The following is a 16,032-nucleotide window of genomic DNA, read 5'->3' as shown; positions in this document are numbered from 1 at the left end:
AAAATCTTAAAATTCCTCTCTCTTTCCAGCACTCAGCTCTTGCAAACGTCAAAAAATAGCAGACAGTTTCCAATAAGGAAATTGATCTCAGGTACCAATATCTGAGGTTATTGGACTGTATATAAACCCCTTTTTGTGGAGTCAGCAGCAGAAAAAGCATCTGTGGCACCCAACCCCCCCAAGAGAATGATGTACAGTACAGACTACCTGGTGCCCAGCCCTAGCTTCCTGTACCATTGTCACTGGACAGCAAGGTCCTGATGGCATGGCACCCCAGCTATAGGTCTCAACAGACTCTCTGTATCTCTAGTGGGCATTTAAGGATTGGTTTTCTCTGTAGAAAACCAATAAATAGAGCAAGATAGGACATTAAAAATTAGATCGTCTGGACAGAATGCCAGTGAGAAGGCTGTAAAAAACCAATACAGTGATAAAATGAAAAATTAAGGCAAGATGGTAATATTTCTTATCTGAATTTTTTAGCTAATGCCATACCTAGTGCTGGATATCCTGCATGATTTTCCAGGAGTGCCAGGGCTTTTTGTGGCCAGTGCCTACAGTGGGACATTAAGGTAATTTAATAATCTAAAATAATAAACTACTATCCTTTTTTTTTACCTTTTTTTGTTGGAGGTAAAGTTGCATTTATACTAAAATTTGTGCACTTATTTCTTTGTCTAGCTAATTTCTATTCTTTAAAAAAAGCACTATAACCTCTATGATGATGCAGGTTAAAAATCCATAGTTTCCCATATATGGGTCCTAGGACACAAAGCTGTTTGGAGTTCCCTACTAAAAACACGAAGAAACAACTAGCCACATGTGATGTAAAAAACACTAACAGATCCTTCTCTGTGCTTTTAGAGCTCCTCTGCTATAGGAATTTTTGAGTATTATAAATGGGTGGTTACACCAAATAGCTACAGTCGGAGAAATTTCCTGTTGCTCATCTTTAGTTTTCCAGTTTCAAAGCTGCATAATTTCAAAGGCATTCCTCACCCCTGATCTTTAGAGACTTCTTTTCAAGAGTTCCTGGGCCTCCAGTTGTCTTGAATGAATCCGATGAAACAACAATCACTATATATCACTATATATTTTTACTATAGGAGACAGACTGATACCCTTCTGTCCCATACTGGGGAGTGTTTTGTTTAGCTTTCCCAAGGAGTGTCTTTAAGGAACATTATCTCTCTCAAGGAAGGCTCTGAACAATAGTAAGCAGATAGAAATTAAGAAACTTATGAATGTGACACCAGAATAAGGGTTTTTTTTGTTCTGAATACTCGTAGCTACATAAATAAAGGGAAAAGCCAAAATACTTATTTTCACATGCTGAAGAAAAGCTGGTGGCTTGCAAGAGCAAGGTGCACAAAGACAAAGGATCACCTGGTTTGTGCCTTGGGAGTGCTGGTTTCTCTGACCCCACAGGGAGCCTGCAGTAGTTCAGTTTGGACTAGATGCCTAATTTTTAGGTGACCATAATTAGATTATCTGAATCCTCCTCTGAGAGTGCATTAAAAATAATCAGTGATGTGGGAATTTTACCTACCCAGATATATACTGTAGGTCATTTGTGAAGGTATCATTTATACCAGTAGTGTTTACAACCTAGCCACATGTAATAGATATTTCTGTTCAGTTCTCCAGCCCAGCCCAACTTTTCATCAGTGTGTGCCTTGTCTTCACCAAGAATAATTATTTTAAACAATTTTTCTAAGCTGTTAAGTGCATCACCTGGAATAATAAGTTATTTCAACCAATGCAGCCATTACATTAGTTTTCTGACACTGTTCTAGACAGTGGCAGTTTCTCTGTGCCAGTAACCTGTTATCTATTATTTCAGCTTCTAAGATATAAAAAATTGTATAAATCTTGCCTTCTGTAGTACGGTGTCCTCCAGCATCAATGCTCTGGCTGCTGTGACTGTTGAAGACCTCATTAAGCCCTACTTCAAATCGCTCTCTGAAAAGAAGCTGTCATGGATTTCCATGGGGACGAGTATGTCTGGAAAACATTTTTTCTGCTTTTATTATGAAGTGAGGGCTCGATTCAGATCTTGCTTATGACAGTGTATGTCAGGAGTAAGTAATTCACACCAGTGGGACTATGTTTGCTAGTGGGGACACAAGATCAGCTGAGTAGGTTTTACACAAATGGGGGACAAGTGAGTTTAAGGAAAAAGGGAAACTATCCTGTTTGATCTTTGATAAGGAAAGATGCACTGCATCTGTGTTAAGTATTGATTCGCAATTCTACAAAGCCAAATATCTCTGACTTAAACACCTTCTATTTTTCTTTTGTCTGTCAAAACTGAGAAGCAAAGGAAGCTGTTCTGTAACAAATTTTTTGAATTGATATGCAAGCTGTAGCATTGTGTCCCAAAAATACTCCAGAGAACAAGAAGTTTCACATCTTCTCTGACATACTCTCAGATTGTCACTCTGTTTAGCTCTTCTGCTTAATGTAACTCAAAAGAGAGTCAGAACTAGGCTGAGCAGATGGTTTAAATCTGTGAAGTGCAATTGCCATGTCTCCTACTTGTACTGTCTGTGACCAGCTGCAGGTGTAGCCCAAGAAAGTGTTTGTAGTAAACATGGGAATACCTCAGTCCCAACACGGTGTCATGGCCCATACCAGTAAGCACAGCAGACTGGTGGGAGGGTAACAAGTATTAAATATTTTCACCCAAGAGAAGTTTCTTAAACATTGCAAACAATGCTTATGGCCAAAATTGTTGTTTGTTGTATCATGAGTTGCCTGACACATTGCAATGATCAGTGAGATTAACCTCTTGCTAGAGCAGTGAAACTCATCAGGGGCGGAGGTGAAAAAACAAGTAAGCCAGTGTTATGGCTCCTGGAAAGAGATACTATGTCCTGGTGACCTGGGATGTTCTCTGTCACTGTGCCAGCTCCCAGTGATCTGCCAGCATTTACTCCTTCCCTCCTCAAACTTTAGACTGAGAAGTGAAAATGGTTCCTTCAAAATAAGGACAATGACACAGGAGATTAGTTGAGAAATATGAACAATAAGTGGGTTATTGCCACTATGACTAATCCATATGGCTGACATTTATTAACTAATCTTTAGTAATACACAGAAAGAGGATTTTGTCAAGTTCGCAATGTCTCTTCTTAATGTAAACAGAAACCTGACCTTTTGGCCAATTCAGGCTCTCTTAGAAAAACCCCAGGTGTTAGCACATTTATTTGGGAGATGCTGGGGCCATGGAAACTTCTCCATTAGTGATTTTCAGACTTTGGCAGATTTACACATTGTTCTGCCTTTCACACACAGGCCTGTTTTATGGTGGAGTCTGCATTGCTATGGCTGCACTGGCATCTCTTCTGGGAGCCTTGTTGCAGGTAGGTGTCAGACAGCTTTTTCAAGCCCATGTTGAATGACCCAGAATAAATTATGTAAGAAAATAATTGCTGGATACCACTATGAGATTAGTTTTTTATTCTTTTTTGGGTACTGATGTGAAACTGCCCATGGCTCAGCCTCTGTTTTAAGCACCCATATATCAAATCCTGGCAGCTGAGTACACACCACTTTAAAATAATTTCTCATAATTTCTTTCTCAACATCTTCTCTTGTGCCACATTGGAGGCTTTACCTTCCTTGCACAGCATCTGATAGCAGACTTTCTTCCTTCCTCAGGCAGCGCTCAGCATTTTTGGCATGGTTGGTGGTCCCCTTTTAGGACTGTTTGCCTTGGGAATCCTCTGCTCCTTTGCAAATGGAATTGTAAGTAGAAATTTAAAGACCTGTTCATCCAAAATGTATTGATAATTTTGGCATCTCCTTCCCCCTTTTCCACCAATAATTTGATGTTGGGCAGCAAGGGAGATATCTTTGATACTTTCCATGAGGACATTTCCCCTTGCTCCCTTTCCTCCTTATCCCAAGGAAATGATGAACAGAGCTGTATAGGAACTTGAATTTTCATCCCATGAAGAGATTTACACGTCCAGACGGGGGAAAATAATCTGAATAAAAATGAAACTTTGACAAGGATTTCTTAAAACCAGTTTTGGAAGCAGGGACAACGCATCTTGAGATGTAGCTGAACACCCAGTAGGCTCAGAGAATGCTGGCATGTCTGAGCAAAAGGGAGTCAGGCCAGGAAAATGGGGTCTAAGCACTTGCAGACCAAATTGGGGTATTCTCAGAGTGCTCAGTATTGTAAAATTTTCATTTCCAGAGGAAAAACTTCTCCATCAAAAAAAGGATTTGACAAACTTTGTTAATATGGTCCATGGGTTAGTCTGGCAGGATTACTAAATAGTAATTCTGCCAGGTTTACTAATCACTGATCTTTACCTCTTTACAGTTGCAAATTATATATATATATACTAAAGTAAAAAAATTAAAAAATTACTAGCTGTCAGCCAAAACCCCACCTGCCCCTGATGTAGGAGAGACTTTTTGCTAAAACAGGTCACATGAGGAAATTGAAAAAGTGCTTCTGTGTTTGTTCAAGGAGGGCCTCAAATAAAGCAGGATTTTCCCATATATGCAGGCCAAAGTTATCCTTTGATTGTAAAGATCTACCGGCCAAATAAAAAGAGGTATGCTCAGGACCTGTGAGGAAACACTGTATTTCCCCAAAGGGAAATGAAGTAAACTCCCCAGCACTTCCCAACTGTATATTTCATTTCTGCTATGGAGTCTACAGGTTAGATTATCTTGACTATTTCTTACTCATCTAGTTGTTGTTTCTTTCAGATATCTTTTGCTTTTCGTGTAAATTCAAGTTTCACTTTTTGTTTTGCAGGGGGCATTTGTGGGTCTTGTCAGTGGCTTCACTATTTCACTTTGGGTTGGAATTGGATCTCAGATTTATCCTCCACTTCCAGAGAGGACCAAGCCACTCTATCTCTCGACTGCAGGCTGTAATATATCCTCAGGAAATATAACATCAACAGAAATTCCATTAACAACGGTTTTCAGCACACCAGGTGTAGAAAGGTATATGAGTTCATCACGTGCAGTTCAACAAAGCATGTGATTTTTTTTAAGCAACACAAACACCTGCAGGGTATTTGGGTTATTATAACTATCCTTTTCTGGGTTACCTACCACACTGTTGGAGATGCAGCAGTTTTCCTATTGGACTAAAGTTTGTCTGAGTTATCCCAGACCAGAAGTCAAAGTGAATCTTCTTATTGATCTGAAAAGCTTCAGTTCAATATTTGAGTTCAAAGGCTTGGGCATGCCTTACTGTGGACCACAGTTTTAAACAAAGATATCATTTGTAGTTAATTGGGTTAACTTCCACAGTCTGTCACATGAATTAAAGTAGTTGGCAGTTAAAGGGCAGAATGCCAGTTACCAGCTCTACCTACAGCAACTTGTCTGTGCAGAATAGTTCTATTCAGTACATTCAGAATGGGCACAATATAAGGGATTTCCTCTGCTCTGCAACTACCAAATGTCTTACTCTGGATGATGATAAATAAGTTTAACAGTTATGAATGACAGTACAGGGAACAGCAGGAACAGGAAAAAACTGAAAAAACATATTTCTAGGGTTTCCAAATCCTTACACCTTAGAGCATTGTACAATCAAGAGATACCCTGACACACACCTGGGTGCCCAACATCCAGTTTCATATACCACACCTCTCACATGAGCCCTCCAGCATTGCTCCTGGCTGTGGGGAAGCACCTGTTGACACAGAGCACATAGTCATGAAGAACAAAATAAGGTGTGAAGACAGTTGCTCTATTGTTTCTGGCTGTTTAGAGCTGTGTGGGGTTGATTTCCTTGTTTGTTTTTTTTTGTGTCCCGTCCTTTAAATAACATCACCCTTGCTAAAGAAACTAATCCCTTCATCCAGCTAACTGGAGTGTTCGGCTTTGCACTAGATTTATAGCAGAGACAGGACTGTCCTGTTTTACCTGCTCTGTCTCATGCATTGCCTCACTGTACTGACTAGCCTCGTCTCTTACAAAGGAACCTGTTCTGCAAATTTTGGAACAAATTTTCAGTGCGTGTATAATTGTATGGAGAGAGCTCAAGATTACCAGGTCACTTGGTTGAAAAGTATCTCTGTATTTATACACTGTCTGGAAACAGACATTTTCAAGTTGTTTGGAACAAGAAAGGAGAGATTAACACTTTTTCTGCTTTATTTCAGGCCTGCCCTGGCAGACAATTGGTATTCTTTGTCTTATCTCTACTTCAGCACACTTGGGACACTTGTCACAGTAGTTGTGGGAATAATTATCAGCCTCCTAACAGGTACTAGTTCCAGAGCTGTGATTGAATGTGTCTTAGATCTCTTTCAAACTAAGATGTCCTGAGAGCTGTCACTACCACAGCAAGTGCCAGTAACCTATTGCAAACCCTGTGTAAAGGTTACCATCCTACATCTAATTTCCTCCCTTCAGCACTTCTGCATCCCACTCCTGGTCTTTGCTCACAGCAAAAGTTACTACAAGTCTCTAAAGAGAAAGAAGTTTCAGCATATTTTTAAACCTACGGGACAAAAAAAGAAAAAAAAAAAAGGATTTCTGTCTTTCCTGTTATATTAGATGCCTGCAGGGGCTGGAGGTTTAAGAGCTGTCCCTGAACATGGCAACAACTCCAAGCAAGGATTTACACCCATGCTTCCAGAGAACAAAAGCAGTTTTACTTTCAGTGAGTTCAGAGCACTCAAGGGCTGTTGCCTGCATCCACACAGTGCATGCTTTTCACTACATTCCTCAAGAACATGCCTAAGAGCTGCAGATCTTCTGCATGGCTATTTTAGCTTCCTTCTGTTTCCCAGTACTTCTGCGCAAAGGGAAAAAGCAGCATGCCATGCGTAAGAGTGGGGAGTTCAGTTCCAGCCTATGGCCTCACTACTCTTGCATCCAGGTCAGATGCAAAGGACACTTGCCATTCACCTCATGCATGGCAGAAACAGCAAAAAACCAGCTGTTCTCACAGCTTTACCTGGTATCCCCAGCCAGATTAATGTAACAGCCCTCATCTTTGAGGCTGTTAGATCTCAAATTTTTAGACTGATGCACAAGCACTCCAGGACTATGAAACTCCAAGCTCAGTAGACAAATTCACTTCCATTAATTTCCCTGTGCCTTACAACTAATAAGCACAAGTTACATTTCTGCTTTTCTACTCTTTTCCTTCTCAGTTTTTAGAAGATTTGCTCCCCACTTGCTTTCAAGCACATGCTCTTCCCACTGCTATAGTGATGGTTGTAGCCAAATTTTGCTTTTTACCAGGTAGGGATCAGGTTACCTACAGGCCATAAAACAAAGCATGAAAACCAGACAACTCACTAAATCCAGATGAGAACTATTCAGCCCAAGAAACAGAAGCACAAAAGAGTTAACCCAACCACAGTGTCACCATGCTTCTTGTGGAGCAAGACCCCATTTAAGCATCAGGTGGCAAGGAGAGCTAATTCCCAGCACCTGCATCTCTTTTGTTTCCCTCCCAAGAACAGGTAACCTTCCATGCCTGAAAAATACCCAAACATCCCATTAACCCTCATCCCCCCACCTTGGGGGTGACCTTAAGTAATTCACTATAAAAATTGCTGGTGAGTTTGGAGACAGGAGTCTTGATGACAGGGAGCTGAGAACTGGAGCTCAGGGTTTAGAGCAGCACTTGGTGCCACAGCTCCTGGACTGGCAGAGTAGTCCCAGACATCCTTATATGGGATTCATTTCTGGTGATTGTGAAATTCTTTTTTTTTTTTCCAAAATAGAAAATCTGAGGAGGGTCTAGGAAACTAAGAAATAGCTAAGGCATTTCAAATGGACTTTGAGGGGTCATTTTATATATTGAGAGGTGCAGGTTAATACATCTTTGTGAAGAAATGGTCCCTAAGGTCTGTGATTGCTTGAAGGCTTTTGCTGCATGACTCTCCTGCTTGCCTGGCCTGGTGCCCACAGCTGGAGTCTGACACATGGTTTGCACGTGTAAAGCTGGCTGACTAAAACCTGCCTGTTTTGTAGGAGGACTAAAGCAGAACACAGATCGTAAATTCCTGCTGACCAAGGAAGATTTCCTGTCCAACTTCTCACGGTCTGAAACTGAGCAAGTAAGTGTAATTGTGCATCTTTTATTTAAATCAATCTTTCCTCCTGGGGACAAAGGCAAACAAGTGTTCTGGCTTACTTTTTTCCAATCAGGATGAATAGCACCTGATACTGAATGATAGGACTACCTGCTTTAAGGCAGTACCAGAGCACAAGGCAGGTAGGAGTAAGGCAGCTGCCATGGGCAAGGAAGCTCTGTTTTGCCACAGCTTAACTTCAGTCAACAACAGAGCAGCAACTGAGAAAAGGGACAGTTTTCTCCATGTTTCTGCTAAAATACTCCCTAACTGGCCTCTGAGAAGCCCCCCCCAAGGCACACTTTGGATTCAGCAAAGCTTCCTTTGTTTGTGAACATGTGTTCTCTAAGGTCTGAATTTGTTTGTAACTTTGGCTACTGTTTGAGAGAAAACATTTCTAGTCAGTGCATCTGTTTCCTAGCTCTCACCCTAACAAAAAAGAAAAGGGGAAACATTATTGGGTAATAACATCCCTTAGAAGGGAGAATACCGGGAAATTATGGTTTTTTAAAATAAACTACAGATCACTTTTCAATCAATATCAGCTGAACATTCGGGCTCAGCTTTGTTAAGTGCTCTTCAAGTGCTGCAGTACAGGCAATAATCATATCTTTAAAATGGTCGAGTTCGCAGAATGTTTTCCCTCGATACTGACAACTCCTTCTGGTATGGTCCTATGTATTTCAGCTTCTGGATAAGAACATCAGTGTGAAAAAAGGGATATTTTACCATACTATTGTAATGCTGTTTATCCATGTCAGAACTGGAGATCAACTATCCAGTTACTGTCATTCACTGTCTTTAATGAGCCAAAATCTGTTTCGACTGTCTGGGAATTTAATCCCTGAAGTCTTTTGAAAAAAACAAGACAGTCCACCACACACATGGAAGCTAATGTCCACAGCCATACTTATTTTATGCCTGGAGTTAGAAACAAGTATCTGTATCTGATATAGCTAAGAGCTGAATAACAAGTGGTTGGCATCACAAATAATGCAGAAAGTTGATGAGATAAAAAAATCAGGGCTAACTAAGCAACTTTCTGCACATGAAGAGCTCAACATCTCATTATATTTAACAGAAATGTGACATCAAAGCAATGATGCATGTTAATCTGCTCTTCCTGTCAAAGATGGGGCAAGGATGAAGGGTTGGGAGTCAATAGCTCAAAGACCTGGTGGTGACATATCACTAGACATGAAAACAGCAATTAGAACTTTGCACACCCAAAAGCACTTTAGACAATTTGTAGGACAAGAACATTTTGTGTGACAAGAACATCTTACACAATTAGTACCTTATGCAATAAAAACTTCCCATGCCCCTAGAAAAATACCTTCTACTGCAATGAGTAAGTATTTGTGCTCTGTTGTCCTGCAAGGCTCCCTGCATGTCAGGCCTGACTCTGCTGGCCAAAGAGAGATCAAAGAGAGGAAGACTGTTCCTTCTGCTTCACAGCATGGCTTTTCTCTTTTGTTTTTTAGCCAGAGAAAGTGGAAGTGTTGAACTGGAAGCCATTTACCATGGCAGACGAAGGAACTGACAACCCTGCCTTCAGCCACATTGAAATGGATGTTGCAAGTGATAAGAACAAAGTCAATGGCCTTCATATATGACACAAGAGCATGTCAGCCCACGAGGACGGCTTTGTTCATGTAAAGCACTGTTGACATTCCTGGTCTGGGTCAGTTACCAGCTCTGCTGGGGTCATGGGCAGGCATCTGCTGAGCACTTCGTGGTACTATCGCCCTTGCATGACCTTGACATTAGTCAAGAAAGGAATCAGGTTTTTCTTGCACTTCCTCACTTTCTCGCTCTGGTTCTTGGTGACAGAGCCTAAAGCAATGTTTCTATGTGAAATATTTGCCTGATATTCTTGAGCTTCCTGGAAAATATCTGCTTTTAATCTCATTTCACCCTCAGAGTGAAATTTTTATTTGGGAAGAGTACTGTTCACCCAGACATGGCTGTCTTTCTGGTTTGTTATTTTTCTTTTTTGTTTTAAGGCATTGAAAGTATGAGGAGATTAGGGTGTGGGACCATATCAGATTGCAAGAAACAGTGGGGTTTTTTTGTATGGGAGGTATATTTAGTGCTATCTGGTTCCTCTGTAGAACTGATTCTGAGAGCATATTTATTTTGCTGGTTTTGTTGTCTGTGTTTTTATTAACCCACTGGTTTCTTGGCTACCTGCAACTTCTCCTCTGTGCTCACTGCTGGAAGCTGCAAGAGTGGCTTTGGTGGTGGGTAGAGGCAAGAGTCAGTACTGTCTTTCCCTTCATGCCCTATCTCCCTCTTCTCCTCTGTCTTGCCCTTACAGAGCTGGTGCTCATGAAGAAGATAATCTTTATACACTTTTTACTCCATGCCATAGACGAGAACCACAGTAGCCTTCTACTTCATGCCCAGCTTGCTGGCCTAGGATTGTTCTTGCTCTGGGCTGGGCACAGTGCAGCAGAGATGTTAATAAAGAAGAGGCCCTTTTGGCTGTACTGGACAAGAGGGAAGGCTGCACCTGCAGGTGCCATAGTGGCTCTCTCCAGAGATATGAGCTGAAGCCTTCTTAGACCTTTGTGTTCATGCAGTCCTTGCTTTCACTTTGGGGATTCGTGTTCAAGGTTGGTTCAGATCAGGCAAGTGCACACTGTGTTTTGGCAGGCAGGCAGAGCCCACTGCACAATTCTCCAGGATGGAGAAGGGGTCACAGAAGATGTCATATGGTGAAGGCTGTTGCAGGGCATGGAATGGCTTATGCTCTGGTGGGGCTGCCAAGAGAAGGTTAACAGGTGATCCACTCAAGACCATGCACTGTGCTGGTGTTTTGGGAGGGTGAAAACCCCCATTGCTTTCTTTTCCTGCTTGCTTTCTGGTACAGTGAGGAACAGTCTCTGACCCACTGTGTTGTTTTTGTACTTCAGTCTTTTACTATGGCTATACAAGAGTGTATAAAACTCTTCTACAGCAGCAAGATCAGGTTGGAAAATTAAAGCCATTGCAGGAAAGATGAGCTGTGAAGCTTAGAAGGCAGTCATGCTTGGGAATCAAGCGAAAAACTGATTCTGTGCCTTAAACTCTTTCTAAAAAGTTGTGCTGCATTTGTGCCAAGTACTGAGCTGCTGTAACTTGAAATATGACACAGTGCTAGCTTATCTACCTTGACTGGAGCCCTGTAGCATCTAAATCAATTTTTTTCTGTGCCCTTGTGACAGAGGCACTTGATGATCTACTGCATAAGATGAACTGTTAGGATCAGAAAATGACAGTGAAAAAATGGGCTCCAAGGACCAGACAAGGAGAACAGGCCAGCCAGACACTGTGCCTGCCACCAAGGCCATGACTCCATTGGCTAACCCAGCACAAAACTATGTGATGGAGGCAGCTTTCCCCTTTGCCTCCTGATTTCATTTCTTTGCATGATCCAGTGCAGAGTTTAGGGTCAGCCCCTTTTCTCACATTCCTCTGCTGCAGCTCTGGGTTCAGGTCAGTGCCTAAAGCCACTGTGTGGAAGGGCTGTGATCAGATGGGATAGATCCCATGAGTTATGTCTTGTGTCCCTGTATCTAAGATCTGAGACAAACAATAGCCTCCTGAATACAGTCTTCTAGGATTCAGGACAGGAATATCTCTGTTTTGGGACTATCTTAGTTACTCTGAGACAATTAGCCCATTGACTGAATGAGCTGGCTATGCTTCTCAAGTCTCAGAAGATAACTGCAGCTCATTCAACCTTGTACCTTGTCTTCATGACCCAGAAACAGATATTGCATTCTGTGCTATGGAATAGTTCTTGAGCCTTGGAATATCATAATTTTTACTTACCAGGTACTTTCAGCCCACAGATCTGAAAGAGGGTAAATACTGCTATCTCCACACTGCTGCAGAGTGCTGAAGTGGACTGGTGTGCCTCTGCATACCTGTGCTTTGTGAGAGAGAGTAAGCGTAACAGAGAACAGAAGCCAGCAGCAAGCACTTGATCTGTGTGCCTGCCAGTATGGCTACAGCCCTCTCTATCCAAATGCTGAATGTGCTTCTCCAGAGGGTGACTGGTCACTGCTGTGTGAAACAGCATCAGCATGTCCTTTCTGCACCACTCTGTGCTGAAATTACTGCGCTGTAATTGATGCTGCCTTAGACTGTCTTACATTATCTGTAACTTCTACCTGTTTTGTTCATGAAGACTAATTTTCCTGGTTGTCATACTTTAAAAATGCACTTTTTTTTTTCTCAGTGCTTTGAATTCACATAGTTGTTTAAAACAGAGGAAACACGTAAATTACCATCTTACCTCCCCTTTATTGCTTAAGTCACTAAGCACTGAGCAGTCATTTAACTCTAATTTTGCTATGAAGTGAAAGTTTGGGCCAGGTGATATCCATTGCTCCACAATCATAGCATCAAGATGAGTTTTCACTGGGAAGTAGGTCTTGCTGCAAGTGGTTTAGAGACAAACATCCTTATGGTTTTCAGGTGACCTCTGCAACTACCCCATTTCTTGCTATCTCATCTCCCATGACTGCTGCAGAGCTATAAAGTGACTCCTTTGGCTTTATTTTTTTCTATCTTCTTCTTTTAATTGGCATCATTAATTAAAACAATTCATTGATTTTGAATAATATTTTCTCTGGGAACACATATTGTCCTCTGCTAGCTGGATTCTAAGCCAGGGCCTTCCTTGTCTGTGTAAAAGCAGCAAGATAATTCTTGGAGTCTCTACCATACTCCTGCACCCTGGTCTTTCATCTCTCCCAGCTAAAAGTTCACCTGATAAAGAAATGTGGGATGCTCAAAACTGATGCATTTCATGGGAGCAGGAGCACTCCACAGTGTCCAAATTACATGCAGCATCTGGCAGGATCACGAGACAAAACAATTAGGAACCTGTTTAAGTAAAACATTAAAAAACCCTGATGCTAAAACCACACCAGTAACAATATTTGGCTATGTGAATACACAAAAGAACCACAGAGAGAAAATAGTGATAGATTTTGGCTCTTTTTGGCCTGCATTTAAGTTTTGTTTCTATCTGACTGGTCAGTTTGCTTGCTGAACAAATAAGGTAAACAGAAAGAAACTCATGAATGACAAGCAGCAAATATTTCATATGCATAATTTATTTTTAAAGTTTATTACATCACATTATACAAGCATTAAACATGGCTTTATGTTGATGATTTTTTTTAAAGTGTGAAAACTTGACATTCTTCTCCATAGAATTTTTCTATTTACAAATAAACAATCTCTCTATATACTTTATATATAATATATATATAATATATATGGTCAATAATGTAACTCCCCTCAGAAAGATTTAAAATAAAAAAGAACTGATTTGTAAACACAGTTTCTGTTGTAGTATTTGGTGGCTTGAATGTAGATGATATTATATTCCTAGATTTTTCTTTTATCAGAGTATCCAGGTTGTTCATTTACATTTTTTATTCTAAGATCTCTAAAACCAGCATGGGACAGAATGCAAAAAACATAGCAAACAGGCTGAAAAACAGTCCCAATATACAATTTTTTTCCTTGGTTTTAAAAATTGGTGTGTAACTGCTCATGAAGTACATGCTGCTGTCAAGAGTGGCCTATGGAGAACAATCCTGCACTGATTGCATGATGATTTCACAGTAAATCTTCTGATGTGTGCTGTCCTGCTTGCTATGTAAAATGTCTGTGCCATGCATTGAGGTTGCACTTTTTTCTCATTCCCGTGAAGGTAGTGCTCTTGTGGAGCTGGAATAAGTAAACAACATAAAGGACTGTCACCTCGAGGTTTAAACAAAACCCATCATCACATCAGGAGGAGAATGGCATAAATTAGTTCTCTAGAGACTATTAAAATTCCATTTCTTCTTATTATACTATTATTTGTATTTTATTTTTCTAATAACTAAAAAGGGGGCATCTTTCCTGAGTGTTCTGCTATATAGCTCTGAACGACTCCAGGGAACTCTATTCAGACCAGCAGCAGAGAAACCTCAATGGGTTGACTGGTCAAACTGAAGTGACAGAGATGTACTCAGGGTCTGCCAGGGAAGTCAGAGTCCCTTGCAGCATCATACTCAGCACAAGCTTGGCAAACAGCCACCCTATGGTCTCACTTAGAGCAGAGCAGGACACAACTTCTAGCAGTGGATTGTCAGAGAAATTCATCATAATGTAGCTATCTTGAAAACTACCCTCAAAAGCAATTATTGTCTATTGCATTTCTGCTGTGCATTATTTGTTTTGGCACATTTTATTGCAGTGGTTTCTCTGGAGTGGAAGTCAGTTTATATTCTACTGTGTTTCAGTTCAGTTCTCAGAAGTTATTGAGATCTAAATTGACAAAGCTGTATATTACTGCAGGGATTTGCAAAGGTCCATTTTGCTCATATGGGTGACACCGATTTTATGCATGGCTCATGTCTCACTTTACTACTTAGCAAACAGTTCCTAAGCTCTGGTCATCTGTTGGTTTAGGCATTTAACAGAGGGTATCCAAACGAATCCATTTATTCATCAGAATTTGGTCTGAATATAATTTTGCACAGTGATCCTGCCCCAAAATCCCCAGACTGCAACTGTAGGTGGTGGATGGTAAATATTAACCCATCTGGCATGTGTGTATTGGAGGTCATTGCCTAATCCCCATCCCCTATTTACAGAGACAGAAATACTCCTATTTCCCCACTGTCCATGTGGGATGAGTCCACAGCTGCTGTAAGCAGAAGGAAAGATGAACAAGTTCACTTTCCCATTAGTCAGGAATTTACCCCACAACCACTAGCTGTGCTCCCCACTCAGTTTTGCACTGAGCCAACACAGAACAGACTAATCCTGAAATTCCTTCAGTGCTTTTGGTGTCTCATGGGACTTTCAGGCTTAGGCCAGAAGCAGCTGATAAAAGGGAGCTGCTATGTCATTTATCCTCTTCAGGTAGGATGGTGGGTTGCTACTGGAGGAGGTTCCTTGGTTTTTTGTGTAGGCAGGCAGTGGCTGCAGAGAGGAGTGTGCTCACATTTTCTTCCATCCTTCTCCTTCTTCATGTCATATTCCCTTTCATTAAAGCTTCTCCCTCTCATGCAAATAGCTCAGTTCTCCCTTGCAGTGGAAAGAAGTTAACAGATCGAATTTGATAATATTGGTCTTGGTGCAAATGGTCCTATTGTCATGTGGAGCTTGAGGTATCCACTCACAGGGTCTCCCATTGTGTGGTCTGTTCAGAAGGGCCAATTCTACACCTTCTATTAAACTGCTTCCAGAATAACTTTTAAAAACAACTGATGGAAGAGCTTTCACAACACTCAGTATTTTGATTCATGTTGCTCCATCCAACACTTACGACATCTTCAAAGCTACAAATTTTGCATTAATAGTCTGGAAATTTTTAATTTCTTAAGTAAGAAATTTTTAGTTTTTCAATACTAAGGAATTTGCTGAAGGATGTTGACAGTGGCTTATTTTGCCCAAGTCTAATTTGCAGCCTGTGTAGAATTGCTCTGCATTAAGGATTTCAAGCTGTTTCGTACTACAGTCTCTTGTTTTATTTTTTTCCTCCACGACTTCATAGATAATGGAATGATGAATAAAGAAAGTGTTACAAGTGTAGATATTCTGGATGACTGTGTTTTATTCTGCTGGCCTTGTTCATCTGTCTTTTTTTTGTTTGATTTACTTAGGCAGATAGGTCTTTAAGACACCGTCTGACTTCTCTTACATGTACATCCTAATTCCTGACTAGGCCTCAATGTGATCTTGCAACACAAATACATGGGCAGTTCTGGGCAAAATGCCCTAACCTGATTTGATTCCTTCAGACACCAGACAGTCCTATAGCTGAAAAGGCACTGTTCAAAACGTTAACATATATTACCACTTTTCACAGTGTCATTTCCAAATAAATGACCCTACAGTTAGATACCTCTGGCCACATTTAGATGCTTGGCTATCTGTCTGCACTTCTGATGCCTACATT

The 16,032-nt window shown here is 40.9% G+C and overlaps 1 protein-coding gene and 1 long non-coding RNA gene across 4 annotated transcripts in view; one reads left to right on the top strand and one right to left on the bottom strand.

The window, feature by feature from the left end:
- Window positions 1-16,018, top strand: part of SLC5A8 (solute carrier family 5 member 8) — a 32,236-nt gene extending 16,218 nt beyond the window's left edge. Inside the window, exons 8-16 of one of the 2 annotated variants that reach the window (XM_069000971.1) lie at window positions 484-572; window positions 1,886-1,998; window positions 3,298-3,365; window positions 3,664-3,750; window positions 4,781-4,974; window positions 6,147-6,250; window positions 7,975-8,060; window positions 9,560-9,730; window positions 11,908-16,018. In XM_069000971.1, the coding sequence (XP_068857072.1) occupies window positions 484-572; window positions 1,886-1,998; window positions 3,298-3,365; window positions 3,664-3,750; window positions 4,781-4,974; window positions 6,147-6,250; window positions 7,975-8,060; window positions 9,560-9,691 (873 nt within the window). In that variant the 3' untranslated portion in view covers window positions 9,692-9,730; window positions 11,908-16,018. Of the gene's footprint in view, window positions 1-483; window positions 573-1,885; window positions 1,999-3,297; window positions 3,366-3,663; window positions 3,751-4,780; window positions 4,975-6,146; window positions 6,251-7,974; window positions 8,061-9,559; window positions 9,992-11,907 lie in introns of those variants that run through there. The other variant, XM_069000963.1, reaches the window with a different exon arrangement.
- On the bottom strand, window positions 2,882-7,429 carry LOC138103034 (uncharacterized). 2 transcript variants are annotated; one of them, XR_011147645.1, is made up of 4 exons: window positions 7,294-7,429; window positions 5,595-5,674; window positions 3,620-3,734; window positions 2,882-2,979 (listed from the first exon to the last, which is right to left on the bottom strand). It is a non-coding gene; the product is annotated as an uncharacterized lncRNA (long non-coding RNA). The 2 variants fall into 2 exon arrangements; XR_011147644.1 differs by lacking the exon at window positions 2,882-2,979 and having other exon boundaries at window positions 3,448-3,734.
- Window positions 16,019-16,032: the final 14 nt, after the last annotated feature.

This window comes from Aphelocoma coerulescens, chromosome 1A (assembly GCF_041296385.1).
Source record: "Aphelocoma coerulescens isolate FSJ_1873_10779 chromosome 1A, UR_Acoe_1.0, whole genome shotgun sequence".
NCBI lineage: Eukaryota > Metazoa > Chordata > Aves > Passeriformes > Corvidae > Aphelocoma > Aphelocoma coerulescens.
This window is presented reverse-complemented; position numbering and strand designations above follow the sequence as displayed.